The sequence below is a fragment of the Pinus tabuliformis genome, chromosome 1_2, assembly GCF_031772625.1.
Source record: "Pinus tabuliformis cultivar Carrire ecotype Pingquan chromosome 1_2, CPIR1, whole genome shotgun sequence".
NCBI classification, from domain to species: Eukaryota; Viridiplantae; Streptophyta; class Pinopsida; order Pinales; family Pinaceae; genus Pinus; species Pinus tabuliformis.
Window position 1 is genome coordinate 565,804,481 of NC_142298.1, and position 25,273 is coordinate 565,829,753.

At 42.8% G+C, this 25,273-nt stretch overlaps 1 protein-coding gene across 1 annotated transcript in view; it reads right to left on the reverse strand.

Annotated features, from left to right (window-relative positions):
- The window catches only part of LOC149206864 (AT-hook motif nuclear-localized protein 10-like), a 199,619-nt gene that overhangs the window by 132,613 nt on the left and 41,733 nt on the right, over positions 1-25,273 (reverse strand). The window contains exon 2 of the mRNA XM_089395611.1: positions 2,193-2,245. Coding sequence (XP_089251737.1) covers positions 2,193-2,245 — 53 coding nt within the window. The remainder of the gene's footprint in view (positions 1-2,192; positions 2,246-25,273) is intronic.

Consider the following 25,273-nt stretch of genomic DNA (forward strand, 5'->3'; position numbering starts at 1 on the left):
AGTGTCTTTCCTAAAGCCATAGGCCAATAGGGGAGATCCCACAAGACTAGGATTGAAGATTAACCCCCCATTTAAGGTGAGGGAACAAAACCACAGTCAAAGCCCTTCCTTCCAAGTCACCCAATAATCCATGCCCAAAATGCCCAAATGAAAAACAAGCATAAGCACCCGATTGCACAATGAAAAACATACCTTTTGGATTGGATTGCCCACCTTCTAACATATGCTCTTGATAGATGGGCAAGAAAACATACAACTGATGTAGGGAGCAGAGATAAAGTGGCACATCACATCAGCTACAAGGTGGCTCTCAAGGGTTGTCGGCTGGAAGAAGATGAGTAGGAGAAAAGCTCTCCTAGGGGTCCCCATTTTTGTTGGGTAATAGGGTGCACACACAACACAATAATAGACAAGCAATCTTGGAGATAATAATAAATGTCGCATATGTTAGTGATACTGCAGCAAAATACAACAGCAAGAGGTCAAGGTAGGCTACCCACAATACACATACCACTCTCTCTAAGTTACTCATCCTGCATGACATTGTCATATAGCACCCTAAGTTGCCTATGGTAGTTTAGAGTCTAGACCACCTCACCCTCAACCTCTATATTATAATATCAAATGGTCATTTGTACTAGCACATAAAGTGTTTCATACATTTTTGAGTTAAATTCTAATGCTTCCTTGTTGTCAGGAATTTCCAAGGTTGTGATAAGATTTCTGAGATGAAACAACAATTAATAAACTCCATTTGCTTATGCTGAACAATTCTGGCAACCCTAAGTTCTTAATAAAAATTGTTTTCCGTAGGCCGAAAAAAATTGATAACCATAAATTTAATGCAAGTGCAAGACCTTTAGATAACATGTGAAAACATTAACCAATGTAATTGGGCACCAAGTGCTAACTGTATCCTTTCACATCTGTTTAGGAATCAACTTAATAAGGCTTGCATTGGCTTGATCCCAAATGTGTCTTGCATTAAAAGCCTCTTGGCACAGCCAGAAAAGATCATTGTCAATCACAGGATGAAGAGCAAAATAAAACTCACAAAGCAACCCATCCGATTTTCCCTTGGCAATGTCTTGTAAATTCTCAAACAATTCGTGTTTGTCAAAAGGTCAAGATCAAAAGGACTACCCAAACATAGGGATTTTACAAGGAAGAAATCCAGTGATGAACTTCTTAGCAGCAAGAAAATCAAAGGTGTCACAACCACTAGAAGAAAACAACTTTGAAAATGTGCATAAAATGTCTTTATGTTGTCCTGATCTTTTGTCAAACCCCAATCTGGGTTTTAAGTATGAGAATTTTTTTAACGCATGTTCTGTTTCAAGTGGTAAAACTACATTGTCCTAGCATAGTATCAGTGCTTATTTGAATTGATTCCTGCCCTACTCTTAGTCCCCTTGACTCTGTAATTCTCATAGCCATAAAGTTGATGTTCAATGTCCCAACCACAAATCTACTTAGCGATATTAAAAGGTTCTTCTTGCAATTCCCTTTTGGCATGATTTAGTTTTTGACTGAGATGACACTCCTTGCTAAGCAATCTACTTGCTAATTTGCAGTTATTGCAGCCAAAGCCTCAGTAAACAGGAAAGGTGATAAGTTCTACTTTCTTCGATATTTATGTACAGTATTATAAAAAAGGAATGTAATTTCAGTTATACACTACCTAACTAACCATTAAAATACTCTCAATGACCCAAAAATTAAGAGTTTATGCAAGGCTCCCCAAAGCGAGATATTTTCCGCTTTGATACGGTAAAGGATACTGAGCAACGACAGCTTGTCCCTGGGAATATAAAATGTAAAACAATTTACTTTCATGCTGTTTATGAGCATACACATTCATTAAGAAAGAGCATAACTGCTCAGAAGTATGACAACCACTTTTTAATGACAAGTGAAAACCCCTCCAAATCTAAACCCTTGCAATCGGAAAAGGCAAGTCATGATGTCTAGGTATATTTTGTTTTATCAGTTAAAATTATCATACTGCAGCACAGTCCATGATCCATGTGAGTAAAAAACAAACTAGTAATAGTGGTCCTAATTTATTTCAGGATTTACAGCCGTGGTGTCTATATATTGTTCCAGAAATTTCACTGCATCAGGAGTAAAGGAACATATTAAACATGTCCTAAGAAAGATATGTAAGGGTCAGATTTCCAAAGTGCACTTACTTCCCCTGCTGCAATTGTGATGACATGTGGAATGAATCCATGCCCTGCACACCCTGTCAACAAAAACATCAAAAGTAACATGTCAATACTGGAAAAGTGCTTAATAACGAAGAAAGAGTAATATGATAACGGGATCAGACTAGTCAAGAACATGTCCATAACGTTTGGCCCAGAGTTAAGACTAAAAGAAACACTGCTCGTGTATAAAATTAGAACATCTGAATAGGTCACTGCTGATAATTTGCAAAAGAATATCCTAATAACAGCCCTTCTAGTTTGAATCATTGCCAGAGAAGCTCGAAAACCACGACAAATTATATTTCAAAATCATTGATTTCATCCTTTTTCTGATAAAAATGCTTCAAAGTTTTATTAGTATACAGAATGAAAGTACATTTTTTTCTACGAAAAAAGGGTCATGAAAACAGCCACCACAAGCTAAGGCCACAAAGCAAAACCACCTAGCCTGTTCAAATTTTCCATGCAGAGCATCAAAATAAAGGAGTCATAACAATCCACAGTGCCAAAGGCAGAAAGCAAAAACACAAGTAAATAGGCCATCTGGCCAGAGTAAACAAGAAGATCAAGAAGCTGGTAGAACCAAAAGCACCATTGGAGGGGGATCTTTGTCTTTAGGAGGACACCCATCTTTAGTCATGTGCTCAAGATCGACTTCAATGGGTTCCCATTCATTGTTTCCGTACCGGGGTTCTTTGGCGCACTAACTCTAGGATGGCCAGAGGGATACTCAAACATTCGTCAAACTGGGGAACCTCTTGGGCCCTAGGAAGGGGCCAACTGGCTCACCTTTCCCAGCACTCTATCACTGCTTGACCAACCATGCATTGAGGTCGATTATAACTTGAAGCTCTCGAATGCACTGAGTGAATAGGTGAGTGCCCTTCAAGAGGCACTCTACACATGATACACAGCACGCTAGTCCATAGTCCAATAATCCATCATCTCTTGTAGATGTGCCACCTCCATTTCTACATTCCACATCTACACCTGAATCTGTAAACACAGATGGGCACAAATTAGGGAACCATCTTGGCAGAGAAATTAGTTGATGTGTTCAGCTGTGCATATGTAAAAAAAATCCATTCATCGTTTTCCAGAGATGGATAGAAAATATCAACTTTAACCCATTTCCATGTTGTGTGAAATCCCTATTGCTGCACAAACTAGCAGGCCTAGTAAATAGGCTAAAGCTAGAGGGCACAACAACGCCCTAGGACAGAGGCCCACTGTCACCATAGCCTAAGTCCCGTCCTCTTTTCGAATTTTTACCAATAGAAGGAATCCCAGTATCCCTCACTTGTGATTAATGTGTCTATATTAGGATTCAAAGTGAGGCAAGGATGGCTCATTCAATGAAAAGGTTCAATGAAAGTGAGAGTTTTGGCAGAAGCTAACAAGACTTTCCACGAAAAACCCCTTGATAGAAATACTATACGAGACCCAGGGTTGAGATATTTGACAAGATAAGAATTCATCCAAGGTCAAGATAGGCATAAGAAAAGGCTATGAATGTTATTCTTCAACAAGTGTTAAATTGCAAGCCTTCAAAGAACCCCCAAGTTGAAGGATTAGGTTTCTAGGGTTCCCACTTGTGATAGCTAGCGCATCAATTATATTGAAATTCCACCGTTGGAATTCATTCAAAACTTGAGGACTCCTAGCAGAGACACAAAGGAAGAATTTGGTCCAAACGAAATTCAAAAATTCCTCCTCCCTGAAATTTCGCACCAAACCCTAAATGTGTAATGGCCCACCTACTATTACAAACAAAATACGAATATTAGCATACATGCAAGACATCCATATGATAGCTACGTATGCATGGACCCGCATGTATTGCACTATATATACACTGGTTAATACAGGGAAATGTCTAAATTAAGGTAATGAATTGATTATTGAAATAAATCCCTACCTCACCAGAATATCATGAATATATCAAATTAGATAGGTAATATGTCTACCACCTTAAATATATGTGTGTGTGTGTGAGAGAGAGAGAGAGAGAGATAAACCCTTAACTAAAAGAAAATGTTAATTTAATTTGCAAATTATATTTAAAATTAAAATTTATAAAATAATAATATAAATTAATTAAAATTATAAATTAAATTAATTTATTAAAATAATATAAACTTTAATCAAATCAAATCCTACGTATTCAAATAAAATCCATAAAATCAAATGAGATTTGATTTTATAAAAAGTTCCACATAACAAAAACAAAGACACGGAGATGGGAGGAAGGCAATGGGCAAAGAAATAAAAGGAGGAAGGAAATCTTGAGGAAAGGGGGGGCTGAGAAGAGGAAATTTCTGAGAGTCTTACTTACTCAGAGGAGGAGTTTCAATTGTTCTTAAGTTTTTGGGCACGAGGACCAGATTGCATCAATTGAGACGCATTCTGGAACTGAGAACCTAGATTGTACCCAATTTGGATGGGAGGTTTGGTCTTTTGGTAACAAGAGCAGGAGCAGGAGCAAATCAAAAGCATCTACAACCACATAAACCCAGGTAGGTACTCAACATCAAACCAATAAATTCTAATATTATAGATCCTGGTTAAATTCTCATAAAAGGTTTCATATTATGTTTAAGGTAAACATTTGAGTAAATTATTTCAAGCCCTACAAGAAGGGCCTCCTTATCCTTAAAGCGACAAGAAAGAAAGAGAATTTTAGGGAGAAAATTTAAGGGTGACCACCATGGACAAGCCTAGTGCCTAGACCATTGGGTGTATGGAGTCACAAATGCTTTAGATGAGCTAATTAGGTCCTTAAGGAGGCCAAAAGGAGAAGCCCTAGCTGCCACTTTCAACAATTACCCTCTTTAAACAAAGTTAATGGAGTTTCATGGACAAATTACAATAATTTTCCACTAGGAACATTCATTTCATATCATCAATGAGTAACACATGCAAAACTTCCCAAGATCACAATTTTGCATGATGTCAAATAAATTAGGGCATAAATCTTCACTATGAGAACGAATTCCATTTATATAAAAGATTTTCAACAAGAAAAGGCACTTACTAGACAATATGAAGTATATCTATCCATTATACCATGAAAAAGAGGCTCCAAAATTATTCCAAAACAGCTCGAAATATCAAAGTGCATTTATGAACATCCAAAGCATTCCCAAACCCCACGTAAAATTCTTTTCTAGTCCATATGAAAATCCCCAAGTGATGATCCAATACAAACTGAGGCCTCTCTTATTTATATGAGGCTCCTCAAGTTCGATTTAGCCTAATTTAGCCCCTAACAATATTTTAATGTACAAAATAACACATCTTTGGTGACAAGCCCACCAAATAGCTCATGAAGTGAAAGATAAGCCATCCAAAGCTAGCCAAAATGATAAAATAATGGTAAGAGGGTCGTTGGAAGGCCTAAATGAGTCCTCAAAGTGCCATGATGAAGAAGAGGGCTCCGTGAATAATGATCAAGGGGGTGGCCCCTTGATTTCCAAGCAAAACATCATGTGGTGCTCCCAAGTGGCTATGGAGCACAAGCAATGGTCTCATGGGTCTCCAAGTGGCTCAATAACAAGTCGATGCTCCATTAATGAGGGTTAGACGATGACACATGCCCTCCCATGTCCCCTCAAAAGAGACAAAACCTCCTCTGGGCCCTGGATCAACTGCCACGTGTCGGGTGCAATGTGTAGCCCACTGGGCAATGTGGTCCAAGTACATCATCATCTCTATATAACTGAGGCACGAACAAGCAACGTGGTGTTGTTGAGGAAGCCCATGGTGTGCCAATCAATGCTCTACATGGTTGGAGGCCCATGGCTCTCAACGCTCACCCTACAAATGCCATTGTGGACCTTTGGAAGGCTTGGTTCCCGTATAGGGAGGCCAAACCCAAGATGAAAACTCACCTACAATCTTGTATAAGATCCAATGTGTCTCCTCACCCTCCAATACAATAATTCATTAGTGCAATTGAGTAAATAAGCTTGCTAATCAGGAGCAGAAGTGGACACTTCATAGTGGCATGCCCTTCCAAATGGGCCTTTGAACATGCATTAGTGTTACCTTCTTGGGTAGGAGCAGTTAATGAAGGACCCTATTAGGTGGTTTCAACCTCTAAGGGAGGGCAAGTCCATGGTACATCCATCAAGTGGCAAGTGTCATATGAAATGATGATAGAACGGAGTGGGGCAACGGAAAGGCTCCAAGCCACATGCAATGGTACAAGGGTAGCTATGATGAGGGAAGCCCACACCTTGGGTGTATGAATGCGAGAGGGAGCAATCGTGGTGCACGAGTTACCTTGGCCTTTGTTTTTCCCTTGGTTTCCTTTAGGCTAGAAACTTCACTGGGATCTTTGCATTGTCTTGCATTAAAAAACTTTTCTTTGATCCCTTTCCCCCTCCGGAATAGGTCAAGCATATCATTAGTTCATAACCCTACCCCCTTGACCTACCCCCGGGTCCACTTGGTCTCGTGTGGTCCCATACACTATTAAAGGTAATTCTTCAAGGATCACTAGGAATCCAATCTTTCACAAGAATTTCAAGGCCTAGGAACCTCCATTAAAAGATACATACCCTAAGCCTAAACCTTGAAATTCCCCTTAAGCCCTTCCTTGAGAGCTTTAAACCTTGCCTCTGAAGCAAGCAAGCCACATATTTGAGCCTCTCATGAATAGGCTTCTAGGATCACACCTCACCTTATCATTGGTCTATCTATTTAGTGATCCTCAGCGTAACGGGTCTCCTCCCATCGATGAAAGTTCGTAAAGAGAAGGGAGCCTTAGCCAAGGTGACAGTGGGTTATTGCTCCAGTTGTTGCCTTTAGCCTAGTAGTAGTCCTTCAAGGATCCCCTTTTAGGACCCCTGCTAGTTTGAGCGGTAACAGGCCCTAGATCATATGCCATGTGTCTGGTGCAAGTATGTAGCCAGTTGGGCAATGTCGTCCAAATGCATCATCATCTACGCATGAGTGGGGCACGAACAAGCTAAATGTGGTGTTGAAGGATCTCATGGGGTAGCAATCAATGCTCTATTGTGGAGGAGGCCCATGGCTATCAACGCTTGCCCTACAAGTGCCATCATGACCCTCTGGAGAGCTTGGATCCTGTTTGATCCAATGTGTCTTCTCACTTTCCAGTACAACAATTCATTAGTGCAATTGAGCAAACGAACTTACAAATCAAGGAATCAAGTGGACAGTGGCATGCCCTTCCATAATGGGCTTTAGAATGTACAGGTGTCCCCAGGCTCAAAAGGGATGTTAATCAAGGATCCTATTAGGTGGTTTCAACCTCTAAGGGAGTGACAGATCCATGGTACATCCATCAAATTGCAGATGCCATGTGAAATAATGGTGGAAGAGTGGGGTAGCAAGGGAAGGCACCAAGCCACATGCCATGATACAAGGGTAGCTATAATGAGGGAATCCCACACATGGGTGTATAAATGTAGGAGGGAGCAACTGTGGTACATGAGTTACCCCAGCCTTTGCTTTACAACCCTTCTTCATATGCCTTTTGCCCTTTATTAATTTTTCTTTCTTTTAACTACTTGGGGCTTCAAGGAATGAGAGCATGATGTGTATGATATAGCAGTGAATACCCCCTTAAGGTTGGGCAGTCCATCACCCACAAGGGGTTGGGACAATCATGGGTTCCTTAATGATGCAGGGGGCTCACATAGGGACCCTAGGAACCAGGGTGATGGCCATGATGATAAGGGGTAGAACTCATGCATGGCTTTTGCCCACGTGCTAAATTCTTATGTCTCGACCATCTTTTGCATTTTATGGTACATTTTCTGTTGAAACTCGAAAGTGGCCAAATTATGCTTTTAACTTTTTTTTTAGCTAAAACAACCTTTTGGGGAATCATTATAGGCCCGACCCAAAGTGTGGACTGTTGAAATTTCTAAGTCTATCCATTAGAAATTTAATTTGTATTCTTCTGGTTTATTTCTTCTACTTGTTAATTCTGAACAAGTTATTTAAAACATATAAATAACGAAATAAACACAATACAGTCTCAACATCTACAGATCAACAATTGAAAGAAAACAAACACACAAGTGACACCGTTATTTTTGGACAACTCGTCCCCGGAAAAACCCAATGCGGGAAAACCGGTGCAACGATTTTGAGGGTTATTTTATTATGCAGTATATCTGTGAGTACATTTGGGTGCGAAACTGGCTCACCCGACAGAGAAAAATAGCCGGCAATAATACCTCTCTATTCGAAAACAGGTATTCAGAAAACCTGTCCCATGAAACCCTCTCCAGCAACTCTGAAGCACTAAGTCAGTCGTTCTAGCCTCTGCGTCAGCCCTCTAAGGCACTGCGCAACCTTTGGGACCCTTTGTGTCACTCCTACTGCTCTTTGCATGGATGACGCAGGCCCTCTGGCCTTTGCACTGTCTCTGTTGGGCTCTGCGTGCCCTGCTCTGGCTTGTGCGTCTGCCTCTCTGGTTCTGCGCTGGTCTCTTGGCACTATCTTTGTCTCTCTGTCCAGTAATCACTGCCCCTCGCTGCTAATCACTGATTCGACTTTACTTAGCAAACCCCACTCTAGTAAATCGAAAAATTGATTACTCTGGTGTGTTCTCCAACTGACCCTCAAGCCTCCACTTATATTTTTCCTATTGGTCCTTCAACGGTCGAGATTAAATCTCTAATCAACGGCTAAGATTAGATTTGGCTTGATCCATGACTTTTGGAACCTTCTAACCCAGTTTTATATTGATACCCATTAATATTTTATTTTCCTAAGTTTAGACTTAGGAACTCCATTAAAAATATTAATTATTTTAATATCTCCCAAACCGGGTACAACTACCCAAACCATTTCTGGGTCTTGGAGATCTCATGTGCTTTAGCCTCTCCACCAATTTTCATGGCTAGAGCACATCTGATGCTACCCCAAATCAACGCTCCCTCTTAGCGAGGATTGTGCTCTAGTAATACTCCACATTAAGCATCACTCTGATTATACGGCACCTGTACCTGTGCTGATGCTAGGACTCACCGCCCAACATCTTCTGCTCCGCTGCATCCTGTATTGCTGTCCATGGCTCTACCACTGTCACTGCTGCATCCATACAACAACTCCTTCTACATCCGTGTTGCTGCTGGTCCTTTCTCCCAACACTGCATCTGCACTACAACCCCCTCATCATGTTGCATCGTGCTACTGCACTGCAACTCAGTTACTGAGAAGTAAGTAATTGATCTACCCAACTACTGACATCCCTGTCAAGCTAGAAACACTCCTGATGCTGAAGCTCCCTCTGCCGCTATCAAGTGCTCCCTCTACGGCCTCTGCGCTACTACAACAACTCCCTGCATCTCGCACCACTGCAAACCTCTCTATGCCATCGTGCATTGTTGCAACACTCTCCATGCCTCTCGCACTGCTGCAGCCTGCTAACATTGCACTGCCCGGGGACTCCTGCACTATAGCACTCTCCGTCATTTCATCTGCATCCGTCTCTACCGACATCCGCCAGTCCTACTATTCTCTCTTCAGGGCTCCCGTAGCAAGGTATAATCTAAGAGGTTGGGTACCTCAAGGATCCTGCCCCTCACGCCTATAGTCTTCCTGAATACAGCTCGATCTCTCCCCACCTCTTCTCTAGAGGTGCATGAGCACACATGGCACAATCATCATCCTCCTCGACCTCCTTCTCTGCCTTCACTGGCGCTGCCTTAGAGTCAGATGCCTCTCCCTTGTTCTTCTTCCTTGGACACTGGTTCGCATAATGACCCAGTTCCCCACAGTTGAAGCATTTGACCTTGGAGAGGTCCTTTTTCTTCCTCTTCTCCTGCTTTCCTGCAGATGCCAGAGTTGCATCCTCTTCCTCTTCTTTCTTGATCCGAACTCCTTTGTTGCTACTTCCTGTCTTGCTCAACCTTCTGATCTCCTCTTGGCGAAGAGTCGCCCACAATTCTTCCCAATCTAGAAGATCTGCCCTGCCCAGTATGCTCTGGACAAATGTCTCCCACTCCTCGAAGACTACGTTAAGTGCGGTCCTCACCAACATCTCTTCATCTGGCGTGGCCCCTATGGAAGTCAGTTGGTCCTGGATCTCCTTCAACCGACCAAGGAAGTGATCTATCTGCTCCCTCTTCTGCATCTGGTATGACCACAGTTGATTCTCAAGTAACATCTTCCTCTGCATGGAAGTATGCCGGTACAATTTCTTCAAGGCATCCCACATTTCCTTTACTGTCTCCTTCTCGGCAATATGTTGGACCACATGATCCTTGACCCCATCAAGGATGACGCATTTCGCCTTGGCCATTGCCTCATACTTTTCATTATCAGCCGGGTCAACTAGGATCGCCATTGTTCTCAAGGCGAAGGCCTTGATGCGATGTCTATCTAGAATGGACAGGATCCTGGACTTCCAAACCACAAAGTTGGACGCCCCATCTAGCCTGTCGACTCCTCCGAGTCTCTCTACTTCCCTCTAGAAGTTCTCTCTTCGACTCCTGCTGAGTCTCTCTACTTCACGCCTGGAAGTTCTCTGCTTGATTCCCTCTGAGTCTCGATTTCCCTTCTGGAAATCCTCCTGTCAATCGTCAAGTTGCAACTCTCCGGAGTCCGATCTTCTGTGCACCTGCAACACTGATCTGGATTCCTTGGCTATAAATCCGCCTCAATAGCAACTCCCTTTAACTTGGCTTTGCCCTGTTAGGTATCGTTCTGCCCACAGTACCCCACCAGCCTTGCTCCCGCAAACTGCCCACAGCTTCCTATGCCCCAGCGACTGAAGGACCGAGTCTGTAGGCTCTGCGCAATCCCAGCACTGGCAAAACTGCTCCCTCAGCCAACTGCGTCAACCCTCCTGGTCTCTGCGGGGCTCTGTGTGAGCCTTTTCTTCCCTCCTCAGCCTCTACGTTGGCCTCTCTCTAGCCCGGACTGATGACGCAGTCCCTCTGCGTCAACCCTTCTTCTACTGCTTTCTGCAAGGATCAGCTTCTGTCACTTGAGACAGCTGCAAATGCTCTGCTTCAACTGATACCTTCAGCTCACCTGTGATCTGCAACCACGCTCTAATACCATGTTGAAATTTCTAAGCCTATCCGTTAGAAATTTAATCTATATTCTTCTGGTTTATTTCTTCTACTTGTTAATTCTGAACAAGTTATTTAAAACATATAAATAACGAAATAAACACAATACAGTCTCAACATCTACAGATCAACAGCTGAAAGAAAACAAACACACAAGTGACACCGTTATTTTTGGACAACTCGTCCCCAGAAAAACCCAATGCGGGAAAACCAGTGCAGCAATTCTGAGGGTTATTGTATTATGCAATATATCCTTGAGTACAACTGGGTGCTAAACTGGCTCACCTGGCAGAGAAAAATAATTGGCCGTAATACCTCTCTATTCGGAAACAAGTATTTAGAAAACCTGTCCCACGAAACCCTCTCTAGCAACTCTGAAGCACTGCGCTGGCCCTTCTGGGCTCTGCGTCAGCCTCAAAACCCTCTGCGTCAACGCTCTGAGGCACTACGCAGCCTCTGGGACCCTCTGCGTCACTCCTGCTGCCCTCTATGTGGATGACGCAAGCCCTCTGGCCTCTGTGTTGTCTCTGTTGGGCTTTGCGTTGGTCTCTCAACACTATCTCTGCCTCTCTGTCCAGTACTCACTGCCCCTCGCTGTTGATCACTGATTCAACTTTACTTAGCAAACCCTGCTCTAGTAAATCGAATGACTGATCACTCTGATGTGTTCTCCAACTGACCCTCAAGCCTCCTCTTATATTTTTCCTGTTGGTCCTTCAATGGTCAAGATTAAATCTCTAATCAACAGCTAAGATTAGATTTGGCTTGATCCAATACTTTTGAAACCTTCTAACCCAGTTTTATATTGATACCCATTAATATTTTATTTTTCCTAAGTTTAGACTTAGGAACTCCATTAAAAATATTAATTATTTTAATATCTCCCAAACCTGGTACAATCTGCCCAAACCATTTCTAGGTCTTGGAGATCTCATGTGCTTTAGCCTCTCCACCAATTCTCATGGCTAGAACACATTCGATGCTACCCCAAATCAACATGGACAAGGGGAGGGGGAGGCTAACTCCTTGTGGACCCGGATGGGAGATATGTGAAAAGGTGTTATAATGAGCAAAGGGGAGTAATATCTATGGTGTCAGGAAGCGAGACCACTCAACTAAAATCGGGGTTTCCCATGTAGTGCCACTCTTAAAGCTAGTAGCCAATAGAGGGTATCCCACGGGACTAGGATACAAGACTAACCACCAAGTTGAACAAGGGGACAAGAGTACAGACCAAGCCCATTATTTCTATCAAATCCCCCCACTAATTCATGTCAATATGTGTCCATGATAAGTAAGCAAGGATACCCAATTACATAATGAAAAGCCATACCTTCAGAGTTAGAAGGCCCACCTTCAAATATACGATCATTATAGATGGGCGAGGACGTATAATGGTTGCCTCAAGTGGCGAAGAATGTTGCCACATCGAACTATATGGTCGCTGTAAGGGGTTGTTGGTTTCCAGCTGAAGACAAATGGCGAAGAAAATTTTCTCCTATGGGTGTCACCCACTGGTGGTGGGTAACAAGTCTCAAGTTTCAACCTTGGAGAACAAGGGATATGAGGTTATCTTCAGCAAAGGAAAGGTCTTCCTCAAGCCCTTAAATTATGAAGCAGCGAAGTAGATTGGAGTTAGGGTGAAGAACCTCTACAAATTAAAGTTTGAGAGAGTTGCGGCCTTGAGCAGTAGAGATATCAGTGCGCATAGATGTGACCTTTGGGAGCTTTGGCATAGGCATATGGGTTACTTACACTATGGGGTATTAAAGATTTTGAGGGAGATTGTCACAGTACATTATAGATCAGCATGACGTGTGCAAGGGTTGCACACTTAGCAAGTATGCCAAGACATCCTTTCCCACAGAGAGAGCAGGGCTAAGAGCATCTTGCAGTTGATACATTCAGATGTATGTGGACCATTTTCCTCTCCATCAATGATGGGATACAGATATTATGTCGCCTTCATTGATGACCACTCGAGAAAGACTTGGATCTTCTTCATGAAGAAGAAAGATCAAGTCTTCTCGAAGTTTGTGGAGTTCAAAGCCTTGGTGAAGAACCAGACTAGTAGGAGGATAAAGGCACTAAGGTCAAACAATGGTGGGAACTACATCTCCAACACCTTCCGAGACTTGTGTGCCAAGGAGGGCATCAGGAGAGAGCTCACCGCACCTCATAACCCTCAACAGAACCAGAGCATTGTTAGAGCAGCCAGGGCTATGTTGCATGACCAGGGGCTACCTATGTTTCTTTGCGCTGAGGCATGCTAACAGGTGTCCACACAGGGTGCTAGACAGAGTCACACCAGAGAAGGCTTTCACAAGCAAGAAACCCAACGTGTCTCACTTCCTAATCTTTGGCAGCCTTGTTTACTTCCATGTGTCTTCAAATGGTCGAAAGAAGCTAGAGCCCACAACAGAGAAGGGCATTTTCATGGGCTACAATGAGACATCTAAAGCGTATAGGATATATGTCCCAACACTCAGGAAGACAATGATCAGGCGTGATGTGAAGTTCAAGGAAGAGAGGGCTCTTAGGAAGTCCTTAGAGGGTGAGCAAGGTGCAGCATAAGAGGAGGAGGAGCAAGCTCCCAAGCAAGAGGCTCAGCCAGCTCCTCAGAGTTCATCACAGTCAATTGTTAGGCAGGCCGAGCAGCACGTAGATGAGGAGAAAGCACAGGAACAAGAGGAGAGAGTAGAGTTAGAGTTTCCCACTCATCTAGTGACTCCCAGTGTAGGGAGAGGACAAACTAGGTGGGAAGATTAGTTGATTCGGGAGGCTCAAGAGAGAGTTGGAGCCCCTAGCTCCACATTCAGACAGAGTAAACAACCACAAAGATATACGGGGAACATGGCACTTATGACTGAGGTGATAGACTCAGACTCTCAAAGCCTCCTTGTTATAAGGAGGCAGCTACTCAGCTGGTATGGCGAGATGTCATGGTGGAGGAATATTCCTCTATCATGTAAAATGACATCTGGGAGATTGTGCCAAGACCAGTTGGAAAATCAATGGTTGGTTCATGATGGGTGTACAAGATTAAGCATGCAACTGATGGGAGTGTGGAGAAGTGTAAGGCTAGATTTGTGGCCAAAGGGTTCTCTCAGGTCGAAGGAATAGACTATGATGAGACGTTTGCACCAGTGGCCCAATATTCGTCCATTAGGACTATTCTGACGATTACAACACTGATGAGGTGGAAGATCCACCAAATTGACGTAAGGACCACCTTCCTTAACGGAGTTGTTGAGGAAGAAATATATGTTCAGCAACCCAAGGGATTTGAGACATTCAGCAGAGACACACATGTTTGTGGGCTGAAGAGAGCTCTTTATGGGCTCAAGCAAGCACTAAGGGCATGGTATGCCCAGATAGACAACTACCTTCTCGAATTGGGCTTCACCAAGAGTGAAGTTGACCCTAACCTGTACTATATTATGGTTGAGGGCCAACCTCTCATTCTTGTGTTGTATGTTGACGATAAGATATTGACAGGGGACGATGAGCTCAATCATGACTGCAAGAGAGATCTTGCAGAGGAGTTTGAGATGAAGGATATAGGGTTGATGCACTATTTCCTTGGGTTGGAGGTTTGGCAAGGTGATGGGGAGATATTCTTGGGACAGGGCAAGTACATGCAGGAGATTCTCAAGAGGTTCCACATGCAGGATTGCAGGCCCATGACCACACCTCTAGTCACAAACTGGAGGAAGGTGGACGCTACCAGAGGTGAGTGAGTGGATGCCACTCTATATAGGCAGCTCATAGGGTCGTTGATGTATCTTGTGAACACACAACCCGACATTTGCTTTGTAGTCAACCAGTTGATCCAATTTATGGTTGAGCCGACCAGAGTGCATTGGGTTGTTGCTAAGCACGTGTTGAGGTATCTCAGGGGCACAACAAATTATGGGTTGTTGTACAAGCAGGTTGAGGGTGCGAGTCTTTAGGGATGCACAAATGCAGATTGGGCAAGGGGTTCAGCAAACAGGAAGAGCACTTCAGGTTGTGCTTTCAATGTTGGATCAACAGTTGTTTCCTGGTTCAGCAGGAAGCAAAGATCAGTGGTACTAAGCTCAACTGAGGCCGGGTATGGTTGCCTGCTTTGCAACTTGCAAGGCTATTTGGTTGAGGAAGCTATTTGTTGGGTTGTTCAGTCAAAGGTTGGAACCCACGGTCATAAACTGTGATAATCAGAGTTGCATCAAGCTCTCTGAAAATCCAGTGTTTCATGACCACTCCAAGCACATCAAGATCAGGTACCACCATATCAAAGATCGTGTTCAGAGGGGTAAAGTCAGACTCTAGTACATGCCTATAGAGGAGCAGACAACAAATATCTTGACCAAGGCATTGGCAAGGAGCACATTTGTCTACTTCAGAGATAAATTAAGTGTAGTACAAAACACCTTCCTCTTTAAAAGGGAGCGTTAATTGGAGTTAGAGATGGAAGGGTTCTACTAAATTTAGAAGTGCGCTAAATTTGGTATAGGGACCCACAAGTGAAGCTAAGGCGCAATTTACTTTTTCATAATTTTGACTTACGAAAATTCTAATTTTCCTATAGTCAAAAATAGAATCGATCTCAACCGTCCATTGAGTTTTAATGGAAGGCCAAGTCGACTTTATAAGGAGAGAAAGGGCGCAAAATTAGCATATGATTATGCACTAGAGACTTGTGTGTTCAGTGCAGCGAAAGAGGGTTTCCACAGTAGCGCGCTAAGGTAGGAAGAGAGGTCGAATAGCCTCAATGAATTCTTCAACCAACGTACTTCGTTTCCGGGGCCTTGTTAGGCCTTGCGCAGCAAGGTCGATTTAGGTTGTAATAGTTGTGTAACAACTGCACAAACAAGGGGTCGAGTTAGCCTGGAACAACTGCATAACAGTGGCACAGACAAGGAGGTTGAGTTGTATAAGAGTGCACAGATCAATGCGTTGAGGGACAAAACACTAAAGGGTTTTCCTCTAATTTGTAGTAATTATTTGAGATCTTTGCTAAGTTAAATAATAAAACACACAAGTTTGCAAGTTTTCCCCAATTGGGGTCTCTTGGGTAATTTCTGGTGTATTGTTTTATTGATTATTTGTGTATTCGTGAATTTATTTTTCGTTGCTATTATTTTTAGAATACTAAGCGTATTTAATAAAAGTGTTTGGAATTCAGTTTTCAATTTCTTCATCACAGAATTTTTATTAAATTAGCAATTGGGTATTAGAAACCTAACACATGCCCTGGAAGTGGAATCATGAAAGGCTTGTTTGTTATGCTTCCAAGGATACAAGCATCAAATTGCTTCAATTTCCTACGAATAGTAGGCAAACCAGAAACAACATTCTTTTTCAATAAACGAACGTTGTTATAATTAATATGTTCAAATATAACAAGCCACAGTGTAATGTCCCCAATGAATTAATTGCCCACAGGAGGACGGAATAGCTTATCCAACCATGTAGGCTATGGTCTTGATAAAGGGGGGAAACCCAAGTAAATTTTGGGTCAGCTAGGGCAAAAAGCCCAAAATTGAGGGTTGTACTTACAAGCCTTCACATTAGAGAAACCCCATGGGTAGATCTATAAATAAAGGAGATTTGGAGTCATTTAGCACCATCAATTTGGATTAGATACCTTTGTTTCCTTCAGCGGAGGCTCTGAGGGTTTGAAACCCCTTCTCTTTGATTAGCTTCGGTGGAGGTTATCCCACCCTATCTAATCTTTTGTCTAGTTTCGATGGAGCATATCCCAACCCTATCTAGACACTCTTTTTCTTGTTCTAGCAAAGGTCATTGGAGCATATCTATTTTGGCATATTGAGACGCTTTCTGTTCAGCGAAAGAAATTTGACCCGAGATCTTATTGAATGATAGACAAAGGCAATTCGGTGGCTCTTAAGCATCCTATTTGAAGCCTGAGGTTTCTTGAAGCAGCAAAGATGCAGAACAAAGGAAGTTCAGCCTCTTTCTGAGGTCAGCGAAGGTCGTTCTCAGGAGGCCACAAGGATCGTTGGGCCGGAGGGCCAGGATGCAGAGCCGCAGGGCATCTATCCAGGAAAAGGGCTCATTTGAGGACCAATATCTCGATCTGAAGTGGAATTAGGGAGTTTTGGATTGTGGTTGTTTGAAGGGCAGATCTAAGGGTTAGTAGAGGTGCAGTGGAGTCCTACTCCAATCATAAACTAGCAGTGAAGGTTCCAGTCTGTGTATAAAGTCCGTTATGGGAGCAAGGTTTATATATGGCCCTCCTAAAGCTATTGTTATACACAGATAAGTAACCACTCTACCCAGGAAACGAGATCAAGAAGTTCCATGGACAATTTATGGCCAGCAAGGAAACCCTGCAAGTGGATTTTAGTGGATTAGTGTCTAAACCAGTCTGAATCAGCAACTATAATATCAATTTCGTCGTTTGGCATCAAGAACCTCTCAACTTATGTAGTAAGCCAAAAATAGTATAGTAGTAACAAAGAGTTGTGGCAAACTTGATATAACATAGTTAGAAATTGTATTGGTTATGAATTTGTTAAATTGGCATGGTTTGAAGGATCAATTGTTTGGATACATTTACTGTCATTGGGCGTTCAGCCCTAAATTGTTGTGACTTGAAGAATCATCAATGCTATTAAGGACATTTATTACTGTGGAATTTTGTGCTCCCTACTGTTGAGAGAATGAATACAGTTGTTGTATAAACCTGTTGATTTATTATAACTCTAGCAGACAAAGGAACCCTAGGGCAAAAATTACCCTAAGACACCACACATATAAGACTAGATGGAAATGCACCTTCATTGTGATGAGAGAGATATGTAGAATTCTATGCATGAGCAAATGTCCCTTTTAGTTTCAGCAACCTTTCATCCTCCATTCAAATCCTGACAACCATGTTGCCAGATGCCTTCCTCATTTCTACTTTACCATCGAAGATATGAATAAAGTGCCCTTTTTTGCGAATGTGCACAAGGGACAACATATTTCTTTGCAACTCTAGAAGCTAGAGTACATCATGTAGAAGAATATAAGGAAATCTAAGCAGCTTAAGCCCAATGGTGCCAAGTCATGAGAGTTTGAGACTTGATTTATCTACAAAATACATTGTTCCATCTACACTATCATCCAAGTCTTCAAAGAACTCTCTAGAAGGTCATGTGGCATGCTGCACCTGTGTCAAGCAATTATGCACCTCTCCAAGAAGCAAATGAAGTGTGAAACAAATCTTCAGATACTCCAATATTGCAATGGGCAACAATATAATGAGCAGATTCAGATGCTTTACCTTTTGTTGGATCTTATGTTTTATCTTTGTCATCCTTTTTATTTTGTTTGTCGTTGATCTTCTCCCAGGAGATTTTGCATGTCCATCTCTGCTACAATGAATATAAGATATTTCTCCTTGTTTAATTCAGATATGTGATTACTTGTTGAGACGGTAAATTTGTAACTAGGTTTAAAGAAATTAACCTGATATCAAAGTAGTAGTCTTTCAATACAAAGTCGAAGATTTGACACAGGTATCACGACAATGGCTCAGAGTTCAGCATTTCAATCTCTTCTAGGGTTTTTTCTAGAATGGCTACTAGTGTTCGATATGAAGACATGCTTGAGGGTTCTTCGAACTAGTTGCAATAGAAGGTTTGAATCTCAGTTGTTCTCAAGGAGAACAAGCTATGGAATTTCGTTAATACAACAATGGTGTCGCCAAGCTCATATCCAATTTCTCTTGAGCTACATGAGGTCAAGGAGGCAAAGGAACAGAGGATTATTCTCAAACGGATCAAAGCTCACCTCATACCCCATCTGTCAGAGAAGGATACTATGAAGATGTGGTATACACTCACAAAGTTGTAGCAGATCCACTGTGAGAGTCGTAAGATGGTGATGAGGGACAAGCTACAGACCATAAAAATGTCCAAGAGGGGAAGCATGGCATCTTACTTGACCAAGATAATGCAGTTGAGAGATCAAAGGGTAGTTGTCGCGGAGATGATTTCAAAGACTAAGTTGGTGTGTATTGCCTTGAATGGCTTTACGAAGTAGTGGGAAGTGTTCGTAAAATATGTTGTTGGCCAAGAGCAGTTGCCCTCTTGGGAGAGGATGTGGGATGATTTCATCCAGGAAGAGATCCAAGATGGTGCTCGACGTGGAGATCAGACAAATAAATTTGAAGAAGAATAGAACCTTTCCCTAGCAAGCAAGGGTAAACCTAAGGCCAAGAAAGGGTCGAGTGATGGATCTACTTCCAAGGGTGAGAAGAAGAGGGATCCAAGCAAGGCTAAATGCTTTGCATGCCATCAACTAGGTCACTACACCAGCCAGTGCCCTAATAAGAAGAAAGGCGAACAGAAGAACAAGGTTGTTGCTATTGCAGAGGTGGACGAATTTGCAGCATGTGTTTGAGAATGAGTTTTCGCTCATTGCATGTCTCTCTAGCTCCGTTGCCACCAGCATGTGGTACAATGACAATGGGACTTCTTTCCACATGACAGGAGTCAAAAAGCATTTCACCAATCTGAAGGACAAGGAATTTTACTTCTACATAGAGCTTCAAGACAATGTTGAGTACCATCCAACTAGTATTGGCATAGTTAAGTTTCAGACGGAGTCCGACGAACCCTTGTTGGTGGAGGACAAGGGTTACATTGTGACCTTTGAGGAGGGTAAAGTGTATATTCGGCCTAAGAACTCCAAGACAGTGAAGGTGATAGGGGTCAGGAAGGGCAACTTGTTTCGATTGCAGTTTGAGCCAACGCATGCATTGGTAAGTTGTAGCAGAAGATTGGGAGAGTTATGGCACAGGAGGATGGCGCATCTTCATCATGGAGCACTTAATGTGCTCAGGGAGATAGTGACGAGGCTACTAGAACTGAAAGTCGCACAACATGAGGTGTGCAAGGGTTGCGCACTGGGTAAATATGCTAAGACAGTTTTCTGAGCAGTGACACTAGGTCTAAAGGGTTTTTGTAACTAGTACACTCAAACATGTGTGAGCCCATGTCATCAATATCCTTGAGTGGGTATTAATATTATGTGACCTTCATTGATGACATCTCCAGGGAGACCTAGAACTATTTCATGAAAAATAAGGACGAGGTCATCAGCGAATTCAAGGAGTTCAAGGCTCTAGTCAAGGATCAGACAAGGAGAAAGATCAAGACATTGAGGTTAAACAATGGAGGAGAGTACACATCTAATGCCTTTAAGGACTTCTATGTGCACAAATGCATCAAGAAGGAGTTGACAGTTCCATACAAACCTCAACAAAATGGGCTTGCAAAGCGGAAGAATAGGGCTATTGTTGGAGCAACCAAGGCCATGCTCCATGACCAGGATTTGCCATGATTTCTAAGGGCCAGGGCTTGCAACATTGCCATATATTTGTTGAACAAAAGCCTACACAAAGTGTTGAGCACATTAACACCAGAGAAGGCATTTACAGGGAAGAAACTAGAATTGGGATACATTCACATCTTTGGGTGCTTTGTGTATTGCCATGTCCCCAAGGAGAAAAGGACCAAGTTGGAAACTACTGCAAAGAATGATACCCTTGTGGGGTACAATGAGACTTCAAAAGCCTATCTTGTTTACATTCTTACTTTCAGGAAGACACTAGTGTGCAAAGATGTGAAGTTTGAAGAAGAGAGGGCTCTTCAAAAGTCTAGCAGCATGAGTTCTTCTACAGTTGAGGTTCAGGAGGAGCAGGCACCAAAGGTTGAGTCAACGTAGATTCCTCAGACTATAGTCACGCAGTTTGGTAAGCAGAGGGAGCAGGCCAAGCAGAGCGATCAAAATGAGGAACAAGGGATTCCTCACACCTAGCCTCAAACCACAAGCACAAGGAGGAAGAAGGCCATGTGGGGAGAGCAGACATTGAGAGAGGCAAAAGAGTATGTTAGTACTCTAAGATATTCAATCAGACGGAGGAAGACTCCTTAGCACTATTCTAGGTATATGGCGTTTGTTATGCTCTTAACCTGCAAGACGATACCAAAATACCAAATATGCGAAGAAATATACCCAGAACATAGAACAATGAGAAATAACAGTAAGTATTTTATTATTCAAAAAGCAATGTTCACTTGCCTCTTCGAGGGGACAACCTCCAATAGAGCTGAGCTCAATTACAAAATAAGACACGATGCTCCTCGAGGGGAGTCTCTATCCTTTATATAGGATTCATACATGCAATACCATGGGGCAATACCATGGTTCTTATTAATACCATCTATCTAATACCATGGCCCATTTGCAACTAACTATGGTCCCTTCATTAAATTCGGGTTAACCACTTACAATTATTAAAATGGGCTTTATTGACTCTTTACTTAACTGTAACTATGACTCAATCCTATTACATAAATAAGGGGGTTAGGGTTGGACCCTAACATGCCCTCCCCCATAAGAATAGCCTTGTCCTCAAGGCTAAAGCTGCGGAAACTGCAGAAGGATAGTGGCTGGTTCCCAGGTTGCATCTTCCGAAGAGGTGTCTTTCCATTTGACGAGGACTTCCTTGATCGTGCGGCCACGCAGGTGTCGTTCTCGTGTGTCAAGAACCCGTTCAGGTTGGAGCCAGATTGACCCTTCTTCATCCACTTCAGGTAGACTGGTTTGAATTCTGCAATGGTTCCCAATCACTTTCTTGAGGCATGAGACATGGAAGACTTGATAGATTTTTGCAGTGGGTGGCAAAGCTAGCTTGTAGGCGACTTCTCCAATGTGCTGAAGTACTCAATACGGTCCGTAGAATTTTGGAGATAATTTCTGAAAACCCTTGTCTTTGAATGATGTTTTCTTATATGGTTGCAGCCTCAAAAATATTTGATCCCCTTCTTGAAATTGGTGTTCTGAGCGATGTTGATCTCCCTGTTGCTTCATGTGGTTTTGGGCTTGATGAAGATTCTCTCTAAGGTAGGCCAGCATGGTTGTGCGGTTCTGTAGGAGTTGATCCACTGCTTGTACCTTCGAGCATCCCTTGATATAAGAAGTAGGGGAAGGAGGGAGTTGACCATAAACTGCTTCATATGGAGTCATTTTGGTGGTGGCATGATAGTTGGTGTTATACCACCATTCGGCTAGAGGTAACCACTGTACCTAGACATGTTTCTTTTCTGAAGTGAAACACCTAAGGTAGGTCTCCAGACATTTGTTGACTGCTTCAGTTTGACCATCAGTTTGTGGATGATAAGAAGTACTAAGTTGTATTTGGGTACCTTGTAGCCAGAAGAGTTCCAGTCAAAAGTTACTGGTGAAGATCGGGTCACAATCAGACACAATGGAAGTGGGCAGGCCATGCAATTTGAAGATCTGATCCATGAAAGATTGAGCGACCAAAGTCAGTGTAAAAGGGTGGGGTAGGGCGCAAAAATGAGCATACTTAGAAAGTCTATCCACAACCACCATGATGACTGACTTGTTTCCTGACTTTGGAAGACCCGTAATGAAATCCATAGAAACCTCCATCCAGATTGAGGCCGGGATGGGAAATCGCTGTAATGTGCTTGGGGATTTGACTGTTTCTCCTTTGTGGCGCTGACAAACATCGCATTCAGCTACAAAAGTAAGAATGTCCTTTTTCATGCTTGTCCAAAAAAATGATCTTCAAGTGCGAGCATACATCTTCTGAAAGCCTGAATGTCCTGCAGTGGGAGATGAGTGCAACTCCGCCAAAATGCGGCTTTTGAGGGTGGATGTTGTTGATATTACGACTTTGTCCTTGTAGCGAAGAATCTCATCCTGCCACGAGTAGCCCGCTGTGGAGTTTGGATCCGTTTGCAATTGATTAATGAGTTGGGAGAGCTAGGGATGTGAAAACCATTCCTTGCGAGCCTCTTCAATCCATTCGAGAATGGGAAGGGAAATTGCGAGCAAGGTACTTTCCTCCTCAAATTGGCAGGATAACGCATCTACTACAATATTTTCGCACCCTTTCTTGTAAATTATCTCATAATCATATCCCAGCATTTTGGCGAGCCATTTATTTTGTTGTGGTGAGGATAGGCGTTGCTCCAAAAAATATTTAAGGCTTTGATGGTCTGTGCGGATTTGGAAATGTCGCCCCAATAAGTATGGTCGCCAGGTATCTACTGCATGTAAGATGGCCATCATCTCCTTCTCATAGGTAGATTGTCCCAGATTCTTCCCACTTAGTTGTTGGCTCGTGAAGGCCAAGGGTCAACCTTCCTGGATTAAGACTGCCCCAATACCCGTACCAGAAGCATCACATTCAATCACAAAAGATTTGGTGAAGTCAGGTAGTGCTAAGACTGGAGTGAACACATGGCATGTTTGAGAGCTGTAAAGGCCTGTTGTGCTTCATCATGCCAAAGGAATGAATTTTCTTGAGGAGTTGAGTGAGGGGCCTAGAAATGCAACCATAATTGCGGACAAATTTGCGATAGTGGCCTGTGAGACCCAAAAATCCTCTCAAGCTCTTCAAGGTCTTTGGTTGAGGCCAATCCTGCATTGCCTGAATCTTTTTGGGGTCCACCCTGACAACTTCACGCCCCACAATGTGGCCCAAATACTCAACTTCTTCCATGCCAAAAGAGCACTTGGACATCTTGACAAATAATTTATGCTTGTGGAGCAGTTGCAAGAGCAGATATACATGCTGAAGATGTGTGGCCCAGGTGCGACTGTAGATGAGGATGTCATCAAAGAAAACAAGGACAAATTTTCTAAGATATGGTTTGAGCAGGTGGTTCATAAGGCTCTGAAAAGTGGATGGGGCATTACAAAGACCAAATGGCATGACCAGGAACTCATAATGGCCTTCATGAGTTCGGAAAGCAGTCTTTGGAATGTCTACTTCTTTCATGCGAATTTGGTGGTAGCCTGAGCAAAGGTCAAGCTTAGTAAAGAATTGAGCCCCATTTAGTTCATCCAACAAGTCATCGAAAACCGGGATGGGAAATTTATCTTTGACCATCAACTTATTGAGGGCCCTGAAGTCTGGACACATACGCCATTCCCCATCATTCTTGAGCACCATGACCACCAGCGATGAATAAGGACTAACGTTGGGACGAATGACGCCTACTTCCAAGAGTTCTTTGATTATTTTTTCAATTTCATTCTTTTGTGCGAACAGATATCTATATGGGCGCACATTTGGTGGTTTGGCCCCTGGGACCAAAGTAATGCTATGATCATGTTCCCCTCTTGAGGGTGGAAGCTCATGAGGCTTGTCAAACACTGGCAGCTGGTTGTTTAAGATCTGTTGCATCTCAGGATGAATATGAAGAGAATTGGGTAAGGCCTAGATGGCATTAAATTGGGCTATAACTCCATGGTGGCCCTTTTTTAACAATTTTTCCATCCGATGTGAGCTGATGATAGAGGGAGCTCCCACCTGGAGTCCGCGGAGGGTATGTGTGTGGTTGTTCTGCTTAAAGCTCATATATAACTCCTAGAAATCCATTGTGATTAGGCCAAGTGTGCGAAGCCATTCAGCACCTAGGACAATGTCGCACCCTCCCATGTGTATGGAAAACATGTGGGTCTTTAACTGATAATCCCTCATTTGAAGTTTGACATTTTCACAGCGGCCTTCACATTTCATTGTCCCCCCATTAGCAATTTGGACCTGGAAGTTAGAAACTGCTCGGACAAAACAATGCACTGCTTCCGCGACTCTTTGATGGATAAAATTATGTGTACTGCCACTATCAATTTTTCCATCCGATGTGAGCTGATGACAGAGGGAGCTCCCACCTGGAGTCCGCGGAGGGTATGTGTGTGGTTGTTCTACTTAAGCTCATATATAACTCCTGGAAATCCATTGTGATTAGGCCAAGTGTGCGAAGCCATTCAGCACCTAGGACAATGTCGCACCCTCCCATGTGTATGGCAAACATGTGGGTCTTTAACTGATAATCCCCCATTTGAAGTTTGACATTTTCACAGCGGCCTTCACATTTCATTGTCCCCCATTAGCAATTTGGACCTGGAAGTTAGAAACTGCTCGAACAAAACAATGCACTGCTTCTGCGACTCTTTGATGGATAAAAT